At 38.7% G+C, this 19121-nt stretch overlaps 1 protein-coding gene across 1 annotated transcript in view; it reads right to left on the bottom strand.

Moving 5' to 3' along the window:
• Positions 1-1014: 1014 nt before the first annotated feature.
• LOC134647327 (transcription factor Ken) overlaps positions 1015-19121 on the bottom strand; it is a 35425-nt gene continuing 17318 nt past the window's right edge. The window contains exons 2-5 of the mRNA XM_063501641.1: positions 6345-6527; positions 5139-5259; positions 3426-3875; positions 1015-3017 (exon numbers count right to left, since the gene is read on the bottom strand). Coding sequence (XP_063357711.1) covers positions 2085-3017; positions 3426-3875; positions 5139-5259; positions 6345-6527 — 1687 coding nt within the window. The 3' untranslated portion in view covers positions 1015-2084. The remainder of the gene's footprint in view (positions 3018-3425; positions 3876-5138; positions 5260-6344; positions 6528-19121) is intronic.

The raw sequence follows: 19121 nt of genomic DNA, 5'->3' as shown, positions 1-19121 counted from the left end.
ACTTACAACAAGAACAGGATATTATCACAAGAATAATCTAACGATACCACAACATCACAATGCTTAATATTAAAATTGTTCCCCAATTATTTTAAGAAAATTATTCGACGTAGAACAAAATAGAAGAAAAACAAAATAAATCAGGTATAACAAAAGGTAACGTTCAAAAGGATATTAAAGCGATTTTTAACATTATAATTACGTTATGAACAACACGTTGGTAACTTTAGTTTTCATCGAAGTACAATTACTTTAATAATAATAAGTATTCATGCAATTTATGCGTCGTGCATTGGTTAACAGGGCACCATTAAGAAAATGTTTAACAGTATGAAAAGTCACGGCCAAGATCCCATAAGACTGAACTCACTGGCAACAACGACCGTTTACAATAGTTAAATACATCGAAATTATTTTCAATTAGACGTAACTACGTATCTTTATTACGTAGGAATAACAAATGTACAAAAATGAGTATTTTAGAATACAGAATGTATAATTTCACAACGAAAATCCAGCGTTGATTTTATTGACTCTTAAACATATAAATTTAATGAAGGGCGAAAAACTTGTGAAGTTAAAAACTATTGTCATTTCAGATTGTGTAAAAAAAGAACCTAAAATACTGTTCAGACTTCTAAAAAGCGGTAGAAAAGATAAATGAAGAACTATTAAAGGAAAACATATCCCAGTATTCACTATAACAATGTAGTTTTAATATCAACTGGCCACGAATGTGTTCGATAAGAAGCGTACATAATTAACGCAATAAGGATATAATACCTATTTACATTAAATTATTCATTTGGAAATATTGCCTGATAAGCTTCAATTACGCTAAGACGTAAAAATAATAAAAAATAGAAAGATATTCAAGCTTAGTATATAAGGCCGTAGTGGAAATACGGAAATGTTCGTAGGAATAAAGTTAGTAACAATACTTCTTGAGATTATTCAATTGGTACCTATACCTTAAGTATAAAAATCAAAATCATTTCAGGTCCCTTTAATTTCTCTTAATTGGATATATTACGGGCAAAATCCGGATATTTAAAGAGTGTATTGGAATTAGGAAAAGTATTGTGCGTTACTAAATTTCTTTGGAATTTGGCGCAAATATTCAAAACAATCTTCATAGGCTTTTGCCCGTAACATAATCGCCAAAAGATCTAATGCTTCACAAATCTTTGGTGCTCATCCATATAGCAAATATTCGGCACAATCGAATGGAAGGATACGGCTTTATACAAAAATAGAATTAATACATACGAACACATTTTTCTTCTACTTTAGAAATTATACATATACGGTAATATCTAATGTTGAGATTTTAAGATGTCGTTAAAAAGCTGCGAAATGCAAAGTCAGATGCATTCATTGGAACTAGTGGTGGAATTTAAACAGCTTTACAGAAGCGATACATACCTATTCAATAGGCCTTGGGATTCGAAAGTTTTTAATGTTTAACCTACCTACATTTTGTTGACAGGTACAAAATATTCCAATAAAAGTGAGTAACCTTGACTCTGATTGACTAATTCTTAGTTCCAATTCTGACTAGAATCATTGACCGGCGGAGCGGCAGACGACGTCATCGAGTCAATGATAAACACTTTTCAACGTCACCACGGTCTCTTCGATTACAGATTTAAATTAGGAGGTAGTTCACGTTACTTTAGGCCTTTCACACTTCGCAACTTTCCGTTGACATACGTGTCTATTTTCTATTCTTAAGAAATTAATGTGTCGGTGGCTTTTAAATAACTTTACGCTAATGAAATACATCTTTCAAATAAATACTATCTCGGAAGGTATTGGTCCCGGTTTATAATTTTTAAACAAATTATAAAAATTTGGACCCATGCGACAAACATGTGATTTATTAAACATTTACACCAGCATCACACCCGCAGCGACCTTCTCCTGCGAATGCTTCATGAGTATCGCTCTGCGACATCACATGTCTTACTTACACCTATAATTATGTATAACCTTCTTAAACACATATCACAATTGAACTCTCGCATCGAGAGAAAGTTTTAAAGTCCATGGACACGCGTAGGCACGCGTCAGGCGGGCGTGCGTCATTCGTGCAGGTTCTTGCTGAGGAGCAAGCTATTGTGCGGGCCCGACAAGTGTCTGATGAGTTCCGGTAACGCCTCAAACGTCAGCTGGCAGAAGCAGCAGTTGAAGCGGCCGGGTGTGTTGGTCCGGCCGTCGTTGTCGCTCGACGATATCACGTTACGATGGACCGAACACAAGTGCTTCAGCAGGTGCGCTTTCTGCTTGAACATGGCCACGCAGAGCCGGCAGGCGAAAGGCTTCTCGCCTGTGTGGACTCGGAGGTGAGTCTTGAGATTCCACGACATGCCGAATTGTTTGCCGCAATACTCACAGCGGTACTCCCGAACTGGCGCTTGTTTGCTGGAGCCTTGTTCGTGCTCCGCCGAGGGAGGTTCGTCGCCACCCATTTGAGGCTGACAGAGCCAGGGTCCCCACGAACCTGCGCTGGGAGGTCGGTATTTTAGGCCGTCATCATGCGCTCCCGCGGGAGGCGTCACGCTCCTTTCGGGAAGGTAGGGCGGCGCGGACGCACTGAGCGGGTGCAGCGCCCCGAGACGAGCTCCGGCAGCTACTGCAGCCACACTGCCCGGTCCTTGCGTATACCGCAGATGCGCCATCTCTTCTAAGTAACTTGGTGGAAATGAAACGAACGGAGGATTCTGAGAAGGAGAGTTATGGAAGCCGGGTCGTCGTTTCCGATGAGGTGTTACAACATAATTTTCCGGTGAAGTCTGCACGAGTGACATCAGATCTGCGTCAGGAGGTTTAAGATGCGCGTAATCTTCTAGTTTTACAGTCCGTAAATCGAGCTCTGGAGGTTCTATATAGTGTGACTTCCGCTTCGCTCTCTCTATTCCTCGGCCTAATCGATCACTAAGTAACTGTCTTCTGTACATGGTTTCAGGCGGTGGATCTTCTTGACTGGATGAAGTAGATCTTCTTCTATTAACGTTCTGAAAAAAAAATAGTAATATATTTAGAAGTCCACATAATCATAACACGTATCTTTACTTTGGTAGCACGGATTAAATAATAAGCCGAACAATTGAAAAACGGTTTTTGGTTTGACATGAAACCTCCTCATTTTTGGTAGTCGGTTTAAATATAGCACATCTGATAACTGATAGTTTATGTTACTGCGGAATATTCAACTCAAACATATCCAACCCCACATGCTTACTTAAATCATAAGCCTTCCTTTTGGATCCGTAGTCAAGATAACATCGAATTCACGATTGTTTAGAAGTTTGATAAAGACCAATTGCAATATACTCGTAGTTAAGAATTCTGCAACTATTAAAATACCTGACTATATAATTAATGGTGTTTGGATTTACAGTTGTTAATCAATGTTAAATTACCTTCGCTGCGACTGTTTCCACGTCCACATCCTGCGAGTCCTCGTGCTCACTGCCCGCGTTCTCCGAGGTCCTGGCCACCGACAGGTTGACCGGGTTGGACGAGCTTCTCCGCCGCCCCGCCAGCCGCCCGCACTCCTTATCCTCAACCTCCTCATCATCCCTCTCATCATTACTACTAGAGTTCTCTTTCTTTATACTTAATTCTTCTTTGTCTTTGCTGAAGCCTGCGCTTGGTGTGACTCGGTCGCTTTCTGAATGAGAAGAGCCTGAGGGTGCGTCGTGTTTACTGCTTTCATTGCTGTTGATGTCCGTTTTGAGGGTTTTCGCTTTTTGTCTGTCGCAAGATCTGTTCCGTTCTTCCGCTTGCTGGCGTTCCTTTGTCGATTTCCAAACGTCTGACTTGATTTCTAGTAGCTCGAACAGTTCTTGCATGTCATCTATTTCTCCGGACTGGAAAAATTAAAGGTTGCGTTTAGTATAAAAAATCTTAATAAAATATTTGATCGTGTTCATATATATAATTATGTGGGTGTGACTTAAGATCATATTGCGACCTTTTGTTAAAATACTGTTTGATTGTTTCTGAGAAAAAATTCTGCTTAAATATTGATATTGATATTGATATTGATATTTATTGAAAACAAATTTTACAGCATTACAGCTAACACCAAATCACTGTAAAATTAAGTATTAAAATTAAGTAAGTAATAATAAAGCGATTAATAAGCTACCTATTGCATGTTTAATTCGCAAAAACGTAAAATATCTTTAAAAAGTTTACGACTTTGGTCGGCAAACAAGTCGCAGTCAGGTGCAAAAGATAAAAGATTATTAAGGAGTGTCCGGGAACGGACAAGTGGAGAGTACTGGTGTGCAGTCGTGTGAAAGGTTCCATTATCTAGGAGGCGATGGCCACGACAACGTAGGTAGTTGTCGGGAACAAACAAGGTAGTCGTTTTCGCCACCAAGTCTAAGCAGACTGACTCTCCCCTTAATATTTTAGATATAGCAGACATTAGATTAACATTACACCTTATCTCGAGGGAGTTAAAGCGTAGCATACCGAGTAAAAATTTGGTTGGGTATAAAAAGGGGTAATACCCGTAAGTTTTTTTATACAAGAAGCGGAGAAAAGCTTTCTGTACCTTTTCTAAAAGCAAGGTGTAGGATTTTTCATGCGGGTTCCAGATTAAAGAGCCCGATTCAAATATGTATGTATATATATGTTGTTAAGTATTGTTATTATGGAAATCTTTTTTGATTCTATTGGAACAGTGAATTGAAGCAAAGTAAGTCTGTTTATATATTTTTTATTTTCTACAAAGTAAGTACCTATGTATAAAAGCTAAAAGAAAATGTCTAATGTGTCCATATTCATTCCTTATATTTACATGCTTCTAGTAAGATACAAATGTTTGTAATCGTGCTGTATCGTGCCGCCCATCCATACAAACATATAGCCAAGGAAGTTGTTGTATTTTCAATTAGGTTGAATTTAATTTGTTCGTAAATTTAACGAGACAAATGAAATGCTACCTACTTTGTTTTTATTTTTAATTAAGGTTGACATACCATCGAAACTGAGTGTACATCCTAATGTAGGTACATTGGGCGGCACGAGGTTATATATGTAACACAAATATATATACTACTAGTAGTACAAAAGAAAGAACGACTAAATGTATTTATGACTACTTTGTAATAGGTACTCACTTCAATGTAGGCCTGGCCGCTGTATAGGAACACGAGGAGATGCCTCATCAGCGTGCTGTTGATGCCCGACATGTGGATGGTGACGGGGCTCTCCGTGGCCGGCGTGTCGTCGAGGATTTTCCTGGAAACGACAAGTTCTTCATTAGCAACGAAAGTATTTGCCAAATCGAGGTTATTTAGGCGTGTTTTGTGGACTTTTACGCAACCAAATTAACGCCTCAAAACTTTTTGACCCACGAGGATTTTCGCGTGCCGAATTGATGTTGTCTGGGTATTTACGCGGGCCAGATTGATAGGTTCGCGGGTTCGATATTCCTTGCCCTGATAAAAGTACCCGAGGAATATGTATTAAAGAAGTTTGGCGTGTCAAAATGTAATTTAAACTACCTATTAGTCATTGCTTTACCAAAATACCGTCATAATGCAAACATATTTCATTATCACACTTAATTGAACAAGTGAATATTCTAAATGTCTCTAGTTTGCGGCTGGTTTTGCCTCAAGGGCCGCAAGATCTTGGCCTAGTTTGTGGCTGATGATTTGTGGCTTGGGTATTGTTATTAAATATTTAGAACGAGCATTGTCTTCATGTTACCTATACACATCCTAATAACCACGTTCATGAAGTTATAGTACCTACCTATATGACTAGTCAAGACGATTAGTACATGAGGTACATAATGATGATAGTTTTTCAGTCGTCCATTCTCCTTAATACGGAGAGACTTTTATGACTTCATTCTTACTCAGAGGGCACCGCGGTGACCGATAAATGTCATGACAATGAATAATAGGCATTAGGGAGAAAACAACACACTTAAGCAAATAATTTCTCAGTCAAACTGAAATTACCTGTCTGTATTGTATTCAAACAGCTGTTATCCATTTAAGCGTATTTTAAATGGATAAAATGGCATGAAGGCTATATTATCATTCTAAGATACATTTGTATTTACAAAGGTGTGCGAGCTTGTCGTCAGATTCGTTTTTGTTGCTCTTTTGTATGTAGGTATATTTCAATATCTTGAAGCTGTACAAGAATCTCATTTGGTACGAGCATGAACAGGTAGACTCAACGCAGTAATCCGAGAGCTACGAAATATACGCTCAGAGCGTCAGGAGCGTGGGCGCTCGAGACGCTCGGAGCGTGCGTTCCGTGGCCGAGGCATAAGAGGCTCTCCTCAACCAGCAGATAGAGTAATTTACCTGATGAGCGGGCTGGCCGCGGCCATGACGATGCGGTGCGCGGCCAGCGGCACAGCGTCGTCGCAGACCAACACGAGGTCGGAGTAGCGCGCGCCGCGCCACGCCGCGCCCACCTCGTTCAAGATGCAGGCGTGGTGCTTGCCGTACGTGAGAGTCAGCAGGCCCTCGCCCATCATTCCAGCACTGCGGAAGAAAGGAGACAGAGGATTAGCAATTGGGCAAGACTAGTGAGTTTGAAATAGAACTAGAAAGCTTGTGCTACGGAGGAAGGCGAACCGAATAAATACATATCTTCACTAAGGTAAGATTATACATAGGTAAATGTAATTTCGCAAGAACGCCGGACGTCCCAAAGGAAAGGAAAATACCTCATGAGAGTGAACTACTTATTTACCTTTAGTTGTCATTGCGACAACATTTGGTCGCATATATGTTTTTAGATCATATCTATAAATTTGGGTCTCGCGACGTGGTTAATAGGTACTGGTTTTGTAACATTTAAGTACTTTAGTTATCTTTAGAAAGATCAGAGATTGAAGCTCGGCGCAGAGATTAAATTTTCAACGCGAGATAAGGCACATTTCGTCGCCGACACACTTATCAAAATGGTGTGAAACCATTGCGACAATTAAAACTATTGTAACTTCGTGAGAAATAAACGTAATATTACAATTTAATAGCTATTATATCCTTTAATTAAAGCGTGTATGCTCATTAATGTTAAACTTTAGAGCTGTGGATCTTCGTGATCCTTCAAATTGTGTAATTCACAGCACGAATAAGTGAAATCATGCCAACATCGATGCTCACTACTTCGGTTCATTGATCTCATTCGATGCCAGACTGAAAATAGTGTAAAGGAAAACAAGGTTGCGACCAATGGACTGTTACGAACGTTTCAATATCATCGGATTTAAATCGATTTTACCTACTATTCATTCTAAGATGGCACACAATGGCTATTACCTAAACAATCCAAGTGGTTTCCTAACCAAATTACAAAGGTTAAGAGGCGCCGAGAATTTTAATGAGCCCGGACGATTTTGGTGTGCTCTAGGCCCGCCAAAACAGAAGTCCCTGCTAGAAAGTCTGTCGCAAGCGACCTTGGCTCTATAAAACGCAATGTGCCATTAACAACAATAGCGCAAGATCGCTTAAAAGACGATCAGCAGCGCTTCTTAGCATTGTACGGCGTTTAGCAAACGCGGGGTCACAAGAGCGGCTCATTGTTAGTGTTGCGATATTCCTCCGTTTCTCTCAAAAGTCACATTTAATTGCGGGATTTGAACATAAACACTGCAACTAGGTATTATAGTCGGTCCTCGGAACGTTCTCGCGCATGCTAACGATCCCAAGTGCGTAGTGTCACGATTTTGTAATCATTTTACTGACAAGGTCGCGGTATATTGACCGATTAACAAAGCATTGAATAAATTCACACGTAAATCAAGTGAGAAGATTCTACGCTGTAAGGATGAGTGCCGACTTAATCTATTTTCGAAGGTTATATATACATTTATGTCGTGCTCGTTTGAGGCAATTTATTTTTTGCTTAGTTAGAAAGGAAAATAGGTTTTCGAGCGGGTAAAAGCCCGCGAGGTCGACACGTATCGGCCTTTCACGGCTGTCGCACAATTATGCGAATAATACCGCAATTGTGTAAAACTGATAATTATATGCAAACTAGGATATCGCGAGTTTGAGCTAGCTTTATATCAGCTCGGTATTCTAATGAGCCTTTGTGAAAAACGGCCGCAGAACAAAGAAGAGAATCAAGTAACATTTCCTTGAGCGCGGGAAACGTGAAGTCATTCAAATTACGAATAAACAGTAGGTAGATGTGTGAGATAATCTTTTCGTGTGCGCATGAGCGTGTGGTAGAGTTTTCTTGAGGCGATGAATGTGGGCCGAATTGGTCTTAATAAGCCTCTAATTGAAGGCCACGTTCTTATTAATAGCCGCTACACAAATTTAACGAGATGAAATATTATTGTATTTTATAATTAATACATTGTAATCTTGAAATTATGCTCGCAGCATGTTATTTTTAACATTAAAATTATAATAAAGATTATGAGATATTTTTATATTCGTAAGTTGAGTTTAGCCTTGCTAGTTGTAGGCTATATAAATTCAAGATGAACCGCCTACGAATAATTTATTTATGCTGGTATGTAGGTACCTAAGCATTCCAATATATACTTACGCTCTGCTGTACCTACTATTTTTAATACCTACATCATGTATATGTATGTTTGAATCATGTTTCCAGCTTGGTGCTTGTTAAATATTACATGTCATATTTTTTAACCACTTAGAAACCCAAACGTGAAACCTTTAAGGCTTTTAAATTGTATTCAAAACGACAAGGTACTTTTTTAATTGATTTTAATTTAAGTGCACCGTTTTTGCGTGCTACACCTAACCAATCCTATATTTAAAAATCCTTAAGATTAAAAACACTGAAAACCTTCACTTCACGATTCATTTTATGTTGCAGTATATACAAATTAAGCCTCTTTGGGTCTGAAGATTCAACGTCGTATATTAATCCAATTTTGAATCGTAAGCGTCTCCCGTTTAGGTAAGGTTTACAGCATTAGGAAGTTATGTCTTTCTAGATGTATTGTCTATATACAGCGCAACTTTGAGCCGTAAGCTTTTCCGTTTAGGTTGGTTTTAGGCTACAGCATTAGACTGATAAGTCTCTCTAGGTTTAAAGGTATGGTTCTGTATTTCAGGGCAGCGGCTGCGCACGCGCAGCGGAGCGCGGCGGCTCGCCCGCCATTGTGTGTGTGTAGCGAACCGACGCTGCACTTTGCATGCATCAGATCGAGCCAGGGCTCTGCCACCCTGCGCGACCTTAGCCGTTCTTGTGGACTTATTAATATATAGGTACATAGAAGGATTAACTCACAATTACAAACAATTATCGAACGAGCGAGCAAAGCGAAGCGAAGTTCTTACATTCGACTTTGAACACGCGGCTGGCTAGCGGCACGTCTCAGCATTTTGATGTTTTTAAGCTGAACTGTCAGAAGATAGTTTGATACTCAATAACTTAAGTAAATTTGCTCTAATTTGAATAAAATTGGGTAAACGTGTAGTCGAGGGCATTATATTTTAGTCATTAAATTATGAGCAGGCCCGATCAAGAGGTTATTGAGCTAGAAGAGCTTAGAAGGCCAAAAAGCTGTTTGTGAGAGGTCTTGCTATTCTGGTCATTTTTTTGCAAGAAACATGGTCGAGTTTAGTATCAAATGAAAGTGCTCGACTTACACTTTTATAATATCGTTTTTAAATTTACAATTTTGAAATAATTAGCAAGATAAAAATAAAATAGAATAAACATAATACATGTATTTGACGGTGTACTTCCGTTTGGCCCAAATACATTTCGCCAAATTTCACTTCCCAACAAACTTATCGCAATAGTTTCATTTCCCAAAGGAACCTTTAGCAAAGTTACACTTCGCATATAACTTATTTGGTCAAATTATCATTTGGCATGATTTTACTTTGTCAAATGTTATTAGGACAAAAACTTATTTAGCAAACGTTTTTTATTGGCTAATATTATATTCCAAAAAGATGTTTGATCAAATTGTCACTTCGCAAATTTGGCAAATAGGCATCATCTCTATTTAAATTTGAACCTAAGTTCGTTCTGTTAGAATTTTGAACTTATATAATATTTCTACTCAGAATCAGTAGCTTTCTCCATTCTTACTGAGAAAAAATATCCACAAGTTTTTGGTGCATTTGTATGAAATTTTGGGGACACTTTTTTTCTCGTATTAGGGTCGAAAGAGCTCGTGATTCTGACTGAAAATAATACAATAGTAGGTACAATGCAGTACGAAAAAAATTACTGTTTTTAAAATTTTTAATCATCAAAATGTCAAAATCATAATATATTTATTTACATCAATTGTCGTGTTAGTTCGGCAAACGTGAAACAACCCACACATAAATACGTTTTAAATTGGAACTTTACGGTTACCATCAGTTACCTATTACCATGAGTCACTGACAGTGTCAACACTGTCATACCTATACGTAACCATGTAATTTACTTTATATATGTAGTTACCTACATCTCGCTCGCACTAATATGTCAGTAAGAGCGAAATGCATAGAATTAAGTAAGTTACGTAGACGTTAGCGTATATGTCAGTTTTGACACAGTCAGTAACTCGTGGTAAGGGTACTGTTGACGCTTGACGTTTACGTTTGGATCTGCGTAAATTTTGGGACATGTAAGTTATGCTTAATGATACATTTGACTAAATAATACTTGGTAAAATGAAACTTGACCAAGTAATTATTTGCTGAACAATAACTTGCCAAAAAAGACTATTGCTAACTGAAAAATTGGGATAAGTTGTTTTGCCAAACATTTTTTTGGGAAATGATAATTTGGGAAACATAGTTTGGGATGTGATACTTTGGGAAACGTTTTTGGCCCATTCATTAGTAAACCGTATTTGACATTTGACAGGAAATATTTCGGCTTAGCACAGATACAGTTTATTTTAATCTCTATGGTGGTGACTTAAATCCAGGGGAGGGACAGCCGTATACGAAGCCCTTTATTCGAAAAAATAGCGCCATCTATATTACTTAACGCTAAACTTGTAAATGGCGCTTCAAAATTGATGCAAAAAAGCAAATCTTGTCAGTAGAAAAAGGCGCGAAACTCTAATTTTCTATGAGACCATATCCCTTCGCGCCTACATTTTTTCTACTGACAAGATCTGCTTGGCCAACTATATTATACATACTACTCTTTGCTTAAATCAATCAGTTAAGGGCTCCACAGACCTTGCAATAAATCCACGCGATCTTTGATCCATTGCCGCCTATAGAGCGACATAAAATAGTAGAAATTAAATAAAATGGAACTCAAAAATGTCCATACTAAATTGTTGCCATGTGTAAGCATTTTACGTCAAAAATGTGACAGTTACGTAGAAAGTGGCGCCCTCATTTATTTTCTATTATTATATGTCGCACTATACGAGTACCTAAGTAGGTGCAACAAAGTCAATCGCTATATAATTTTTGGTTAACCGCGAGTTCTCAGTTCGGGGCGAACTACTAGTTAAATAAATACACTATTTTAATGCAACGCCATTTTGAGTCTAAAAAATTAAACTTATGTCCAGTCCAGATGTAAGTTTGTGGTTTTTGAGATGTCTGGTGACTTACGCGCGCACTCAAGGCGACGAATTTTTATATATTTTTGAAGTACCTATAAGGAATGTGAAAAAAACTTTATTAGAGTATTTTAAAGACTGCTATAGAGCCTACCTTGGGCTAATTATAGGTAGTAACTATCTAGTCTCGTGAATAATAGCATCAGGAAAAAGCCAATATTGAAATGGGTCACTGCCACTGTGCAATATTGTGTCCTGAATTTGAAGCGAATAGGTGCACCTAATACTTAGTGGAAAATGTAGAGGGAATACCTATAATTTAAGTACCTCCGTACCTATACCAGGCTTGGCTCACTCCGCGATTTCGTCGCTTTGCTACAGGTAGCTAAAAGTACATCCGTTCCATACCAATTTTGGGGAAAGCCATAAGCCGCGCGTGGCGCTGTCGCCACCTAGCGGCCATATCTGTGCTGATCGTAACAGACGCGTTTTGTTAGAGAGTGAGTCTTCTGTACCTAGTACTATTATTTATTCTGTGCCTATACCTACCTATAGGTTCTGTGAGTGAATAATCGTGGAACTTATGGACACATAGGTAGGTACATTAATAAATGTGCAGACTCGAGACGAAAGACCTCACAGTTAATAAAGGTGACAAATTGATTAACCCTGAAATGAATTCATCCTTCAGACCGACGATTGGATGCAAACAGAATGCACCAGTGAGAGCAATTACTGCGAGAAACATATTTGAATTTAACACCATCTATCGAATACACAAAAGACTACTATTGACTTTCTCTCACTTACCGGCATTCGAAGTGTCGCTTTCCGCCAGATGGCGATAGTAGGCTGTTTACTCGACAAGAGATAGATGGCGCTAAGAGTGTCTTTGCAAGACGCTTGATTTGTTATCATATTCATTCACTGCCCTAGCGAGCGATCATCGACGACATACATGAAACACCAGTGTTTAACAAATTTATTTATTTCGCAGTATATACGAGCTAGATATTCTGAAAGTTCAATGAAAATAAGAGGGAATGGCTTGGCCTTTTCCTCGATAATCATCGGTCGGCCTTCGTTTTACTTGAAAACACTCACTTTCACCGAGTTGATAAACAAAATTCAGGAAACTTAAAAGACAATCTCTTTGGCCTGTCGCCGGCCAATTTGGACTATTGAAGGTAATTCGGTTAAGTAATCTTGTTTTTAACTGAAAAAGGCGTTACGAAATAACTGTTAATATATTAATGTCTTTATTTAATAGTCACTAATATGTCAAGTGCAGATTCATATATTCAACACATTTCAAGAGCGGACAAAAAGCTAATGAATAGATCAGGAAGAAAACAAAACTGTTACGAGCGATAATTAAATTATATCAATCAGTCAGATAATCAAGTTACAGTCCAAGGCTTACAGACTATTTGTCCACTAGATGGACCTTATCCAAGAATAGCACAGTCGCTCCTCCGAGATGCTACATTATTTTATGTTTCAAGTAAAAGAGCGCCTGTGTGGTGACCGCTAGTCTCCTCATTTGCTTTATCGTGCGGAGTCTGCGGAGGCAGTCTATGCCAAGGCTAGATTATAAAAGAAACGCCGGCCATAGGTAATGGCTGCCCACACTAATTAAGCACGTAGCGACCTAGAAGGCAGCATTACAATCGTTTACTCGATCCAGCGATTCTAGATAGCCATTAAGGTTTTTATGAGAGTATGTCACCGTATTAGGAGTAAGAGAGAATTGCGAGAACCGTATGTGATAATTGTTTCATAAACCTTTAGTACGGCGCCTATGATTTATCTAATGGCTACACCCATCTTATCAGGTACACAATGTTTAATGCTATTGGGAGCAATTTATTTATAACGGATTTAACACAGATCAAAGCCAGCATTTCACGCGTAAGTACGAGGGGCGTTCAAAATATTCTCGGTATTGATATCTTACGACCTCTTCTAAAATTTCTTTCGTTACTGGCCGCTAAGGTTTATTCATTGACATTAAAAAAAAGTATAATTCGAACCGAGGTGGTCTTTTGTTTTTCTGCAATTGCTGAACAAACATGAACATCATGTGCGAATTGACAATGTTAACTAAATTAGAACATCGATGCGTGATAAAATTCTTGACAAAACAGGGTAAAAATCAAAAAACCATAAAAGAGGAAATGGATTGTGTTTACCGTGAGTCTGCTCCTTCTTTATCTACCATTCAAAAGTGGTCAAGCGAGTTTAAACGCGGAAGGGAGAGTATTGAAGATGACCCTAGACCTGGCCGGCCTGTAGTAGCTACTTCACAAGAAAATATTGATAAAGTGGAAAAACTTATATTGGAAGATGGTCGAGTGAAGGTAAAATCTATAGCACAAGTAACCAATCTCTCTATTGGTACCGTACATGATATTATACATGACCATCTTAATATGTCAAAAGTAAGTGCAAGATGGGTTCCGCGAATGCTGACTCGGCTTCAAAAAGACATGCGTGTAGCTTGTTGTTCCGATTTTATTGACCTGTGCGGTGAAAATCCTGATGAGGTGCTGCAAAGAATAGTTACTGGAGATGAAACCTGGGTTCATCATTATGACCCAGAGAGTAAACAAGAGTCCATGCAGTGGCACATTAAGGGTTCAGCTCATCCCAAGAAGTTCAAGGTCATCCCTTCAGCTGGCAAGGTCATGGCCACGATATTTTGGGATTGTGAAGGAGTATTACTAATCGATTATAAAGAAAAAGGTGTAAATATCACAGGACAGTACTACGCTAACATTCTACGTCAATTAAAGGATGTAATTAAAGAAAAGAGGCGAGGAAAGTTAACCAAAGGTATTCTGCTTCTGCATGACAACGCCCCCGTCCATACTGCTCATATTGCCAAGGCAGCTATTGTTGAATGTGGGTTTAAAACTGTTACTCACCCACCGTATAGTCCGGACTTAGCCCCCAGCGACTTCTTTTTGCTCCCCAATCTTAAAAAGAATCTGTGTGGAAATAAATTTTCTGACGATGAAGCATTGAAGGCGGCAGTGGAGGAGCATTTTTACACGAAAGATAAAAAATATTTTTACGAGGGATTAAAAAAAATAATTGATCGATCTTTTAAGTGTATGAACATAGGGGGGGAGTATATTGAAAAATAAAAATATCAAACTTTTCGTACTTGTTTGTTTTCATTCTCATACCGAGAATATTTTGAACACCCCTCGTATATACAGTTTTAATCTTTCATACACATCGAGATTGAGTTATTGAATCTTGTAGTTTTCTGTGGAAAAGCATTTTTTTATGGGATTGCGGCTTAGGGAGGCTAAAGTTGTTCAATATGACCTACATAGGTATTCAGCTCGCTGAGCATGGCTAGGCTAAATAGCCTAGCATTCTTATTGTATTAAATAAATATTTAATACAATAAGAATAAGCCTCCTGTTAAATACACACCCTGTTACACGCTAGACGTTAAACGTCTTTCTCTATGGCTGGCACTGTTATATATGTATTTATTTATGTATGAGTATTATGTATGTATATCTAGGTAATATTATTTTGTTTATTTTTATTTGCATAACAATCTGTTTGTTCATTATCTGTGTATTTAGTGATAGGTTTCTTTCCCTGCATTTGTAACACCTAATACTGATATATGTAAATTTATTAATTTCCGCTACCCAAAGGTTGTCTGGAAGAGATCGCTTTTTAGCGATAAGACCGCCTGTTGTTTACCTCTGCTTGTGTTTCTGTTTTCTTTTTGAGGTGTGCAATAAAATAGTTATTTTCGATACAAGTGCGAAAAAGAGGAAATTCGAAACGAGTGGCGATAAATTAAAACACGACCGAAGGGAGTGCTTTAAATCGACACGAGTTGCGAATTACCTATTCGCACGTGTATCGAACAACGTTTTACAGTACATATGGCACTTTAAAGTTTCGACATACGCACGAAAAGTGCTATTTTACGCACTAGTGCGGAAAAGTAGCCCCATATGTTCTGTAAAGTATTTTTATTGTATTGTTAAAATACTAGTATTTATAACTCTTACAGATGACAATTAACTGTGTGAAACGCCGGAAACAATAAAGGTTTGTTTGACGGCAGCCGTGTTTTACGAAACGTTTCGCGATGCCGGTGTTGCAAGTGAAATTGTACAAGACACCAGGCTACTGGAGCGTAGGATGGAGAAAAAAGTTTACACTTTCGCTGTCTAGTTAGGCAATAGTCGAAAGTGGCTCCATCTAGACTGGAAAAGACTAAAACTTAACTTAGCGCGTTACAGACGTAACTTTACATAAAAACTACTTAATCAAAAATCAATCATGTTGTTTATAAGGTAAACATTTCATAAACTGAAAAGTGTAAAGTTGTGGGTGTTATGTTTATATTTACGTTAGTATATCGTACTGGTTACATCGAAAAGGAAAAGCGAAAGTAGTTCGCACGGGCCGTGGAAATGCGTAATGGCTCCTCTACACGACGGCCACTCCGAGGGACGCAGCCATGAGGTAGAATGAGATAGCAATATCACTTGCTCCTTCTAACGCATAAATGCGTCCCTTGGAGTGGCCGGCGTTGGCCCATCGTGTAGAGGAGCCATCACGAGGCAGTGAAGTAGTAATGCTTTACTACTTCACTGCCTTGCTTGCTTCACTGCTTTGCTTTCTGCTGAAAGTGAGGCTTCAGTTATACAAACATGATTTAAGTATGTTTATGCCTTAGATAGAGAAAATTAACACATACGGGGAACAAAGCGGTCTATTATTCGATACAAAACGCATCATTATACTACAGTCCATACAGTAAACAGGTTCAAGTGCTTGGACCTATTTCCACAGCAAACATATATACATTTTTGCTTCCTGTAGGATCATATTTTGGTTTAATTACAATTTATTTAGTCATTGCGTACCTAATGTGATTTTTACCGACCGGTAGTACCGGTACCATAGAGAAATATAGTAAGACAAGAGTGCTCACTCCATACATCAGTTAGACTATTAATTTCAGTGTCTACATCTAGCATCGAGTAGCGGAATTATCACTACTGCTACATCTATTGTCAAGTAGCAGTTCTGATAGTTCCGCTACTAAATGCTTGATGCTAATAGTCTTTTTGGTACTAAAACTGATGTATGGAGTGAGCAATCTATGTATTTTTTTCTCTATGCCGGTACGGAGTGATCACCCGTTAAATGTTTTTTCATTTTTATCTCATGAATGCCTAAATCACGAAACATAAAGCAACTGTACGACTGTAGCGACCTTAAGAGCGAGATACATGAAAAATTGTTTAGTAGTAACTTTAAGTGTAAGGCCTGAGTGGACGCTCGAGTTGGGCGTGCAGCGGGGCGGGGCATGCGGCGTGCATGTTAAACAAATGCAAGCGTATAGGAGCGGCCTTAGTGCACGCTGCTCAAATCCCTTGGGAGCTCGACGCCACGCCGCACGCCCCGCCGAACGCTCCGCTCCGAGCGTCCACTCAGGCCTTACACTAAGTCATTCACCAGATGATTTGGATTAGTCAATTCAATATCCTTTTCATATGTATGGAGCGTCTAGATATAAAAGGACTTTAGGTACTTCTAGACCTCTACGGTTTCCTATTAGCCAAGTAGAATGCCTGGCACGTGTACGCAGTACATACAAACAGTTGTTTGCTCGACCAGTCGTGAGGTGAATGGAAAATATACAATTTATAAAAGTAATATTGTCGATACAATTAATGTTTACATTACATTTCACATGTGCTAGTCAAGGACAATTACAATCTGTTTTAAATAGTGCTTTGTTTGCCGTTCGAATGTCGATTTTATGGTAATTCTGTTCACATGTAAGTTTATTATTAAATTGTTTCTTTATAGCACATCAGTAGCTAACAAGAATGCGGTCCACTTGATGGTTAGCAGTTACTATAGCTAGTGGATGCTTGCGATCGTCCTTAAACTAAAAGACCGCTAAAGTATTTCTAAACACTTCCTTTAAAAAAAATTCTCAATATTGTAAGTCCCTCGAGAAAAATATCTACTTTAAATACCTAAATGCAGGCTTGTTGGAATTTAAAGGAGGTATTCTAATCTTGGCGACGTCACATTACCTTTTATCGATGGTGACAAGTATTTATACAGTTGTATTTAAATAAAGAATGAGGTCAAGTGTAAGTCCAACTAAAACAGTTTGGCCGATGTTCGAGTTACATTCATAGACCCGGTTATTAATAATAAACGCCTGTAGGGTCGTGGGCGTGACTGATGCATCCTCACCAGGTCCTGCCAAGAATAGAACCAGCACAGCGAATTTCACTTCTATTTAAGACGCTGTCAGACTTTAACTAAATCTGTTGAAACTGGTTGCTAAGAGTTAATAGCTCTTATTATTAACGCGTTTATTATAATAATGTATTCACAAACAAAGCAATAAATCTAGGCGCTAAGAATGCTGTAAACAATTATATTGTCTATAACAATCCAGGCTGATCAGCATGCCCCGATGAGCGCGACACGCGGCCTGCTTAGCCACAATCGCAGAAAATCCTATTTGAGAGGCGCATTTACATTCTCGTGAACGGGTTTCTGCTCTATTTGCACAATTGAAACGATCGGCTAAATTGAACGGTCTGTCAACAGTCTAAAACAACCCGAAATCGCAATTTGCGTCAAAATAGATACGCTCATTATCAACGAAATGCTAATGATATAATTAACCACGCTGGATGATTTTATGACGCAACAAAAACGAGAGGCGACGAATTAACAGGGTGGGATCCACTGTTACGAGATTGGGAAGTGGTAATAATAGAGCCGGTAGTACCTCAATGACAAAGGTACCTCTAGTTAGCAACAAGACCCCTTTACCGAGCTTCTAACAGGCCTCAAAGTATGACAGAAAGCGATAGTGATGTAAGTGGATAGTTGTCAAACAGGAAACGGCGGGGCGCGCGTGGCGAGCGATACGCCGCACGCGCTTTGTGCTGCGGCCTTCGGACGAAATGTGGAGCCAGCCCCGGCACCATCCACACAAACGTTATGTAACCAGCTCCACAACAAATGCCACTCCATTCATAACGACCACTGCCACACAACGAGCCGACTGTCCATCCTTGGCATTTTTATCTCGCTATGTAAGCCTATCGAAATTCTTCACACGTTTCCGGATTGCTTTGTGCGCACGAGATGTTGTTGTGACCGCGTTGTTAATATCGTCGGCAGAAACTCGTCGGTCGATAAGGTTATCGACGATAATTTCTTTTGCGTTGTAATTGTGTTATTACGGAACTGTCCGAATTAATAACATAATCAAATGCGAATGCGCGAGATCGTTATCGATATGATAATATTTGTCAATCAACGTGGTCGGATTTAGTTACTGTTACGTGCCTGTCATTGCCTCGGTAATAATTGAATAATATGAAACCATAACGACTTGTCACCTGACTGTAAATAATCGATACACGCATTGTAGTTATAACTGATTACCTATGCATAATTATTTAATAATATATTTCCTTTTTTATCATACCCCTTTGCTCTTAAGTAATATAACAACTTATCTATTTGATAGGAAGCAAGTGGTTGTTGCAAGTATCTACTTATATTAATGTAATTTTTAATTACTCCACTA

The sequence above is a fragment of the Cydia amplana genome, chromosome 4, assembly GCF_948474715.1.
Source record: "Cydia amplana chromosome 4, ilCydAmpl1.1, whole genome shotgun sequence".
In the NCBI taxonomy this organism is placed as follows: domain Eukaryota; kingdom Metazoa; phylum Arthropoda; class Insecta; order Lepidoptera; family Tortricidae; genus Cydia; species Cydia amplana.
Note: the sequence above shows the minus strand (reverse complement) of the source record. Positions and strands in the feature narration are given on the sequence as shown.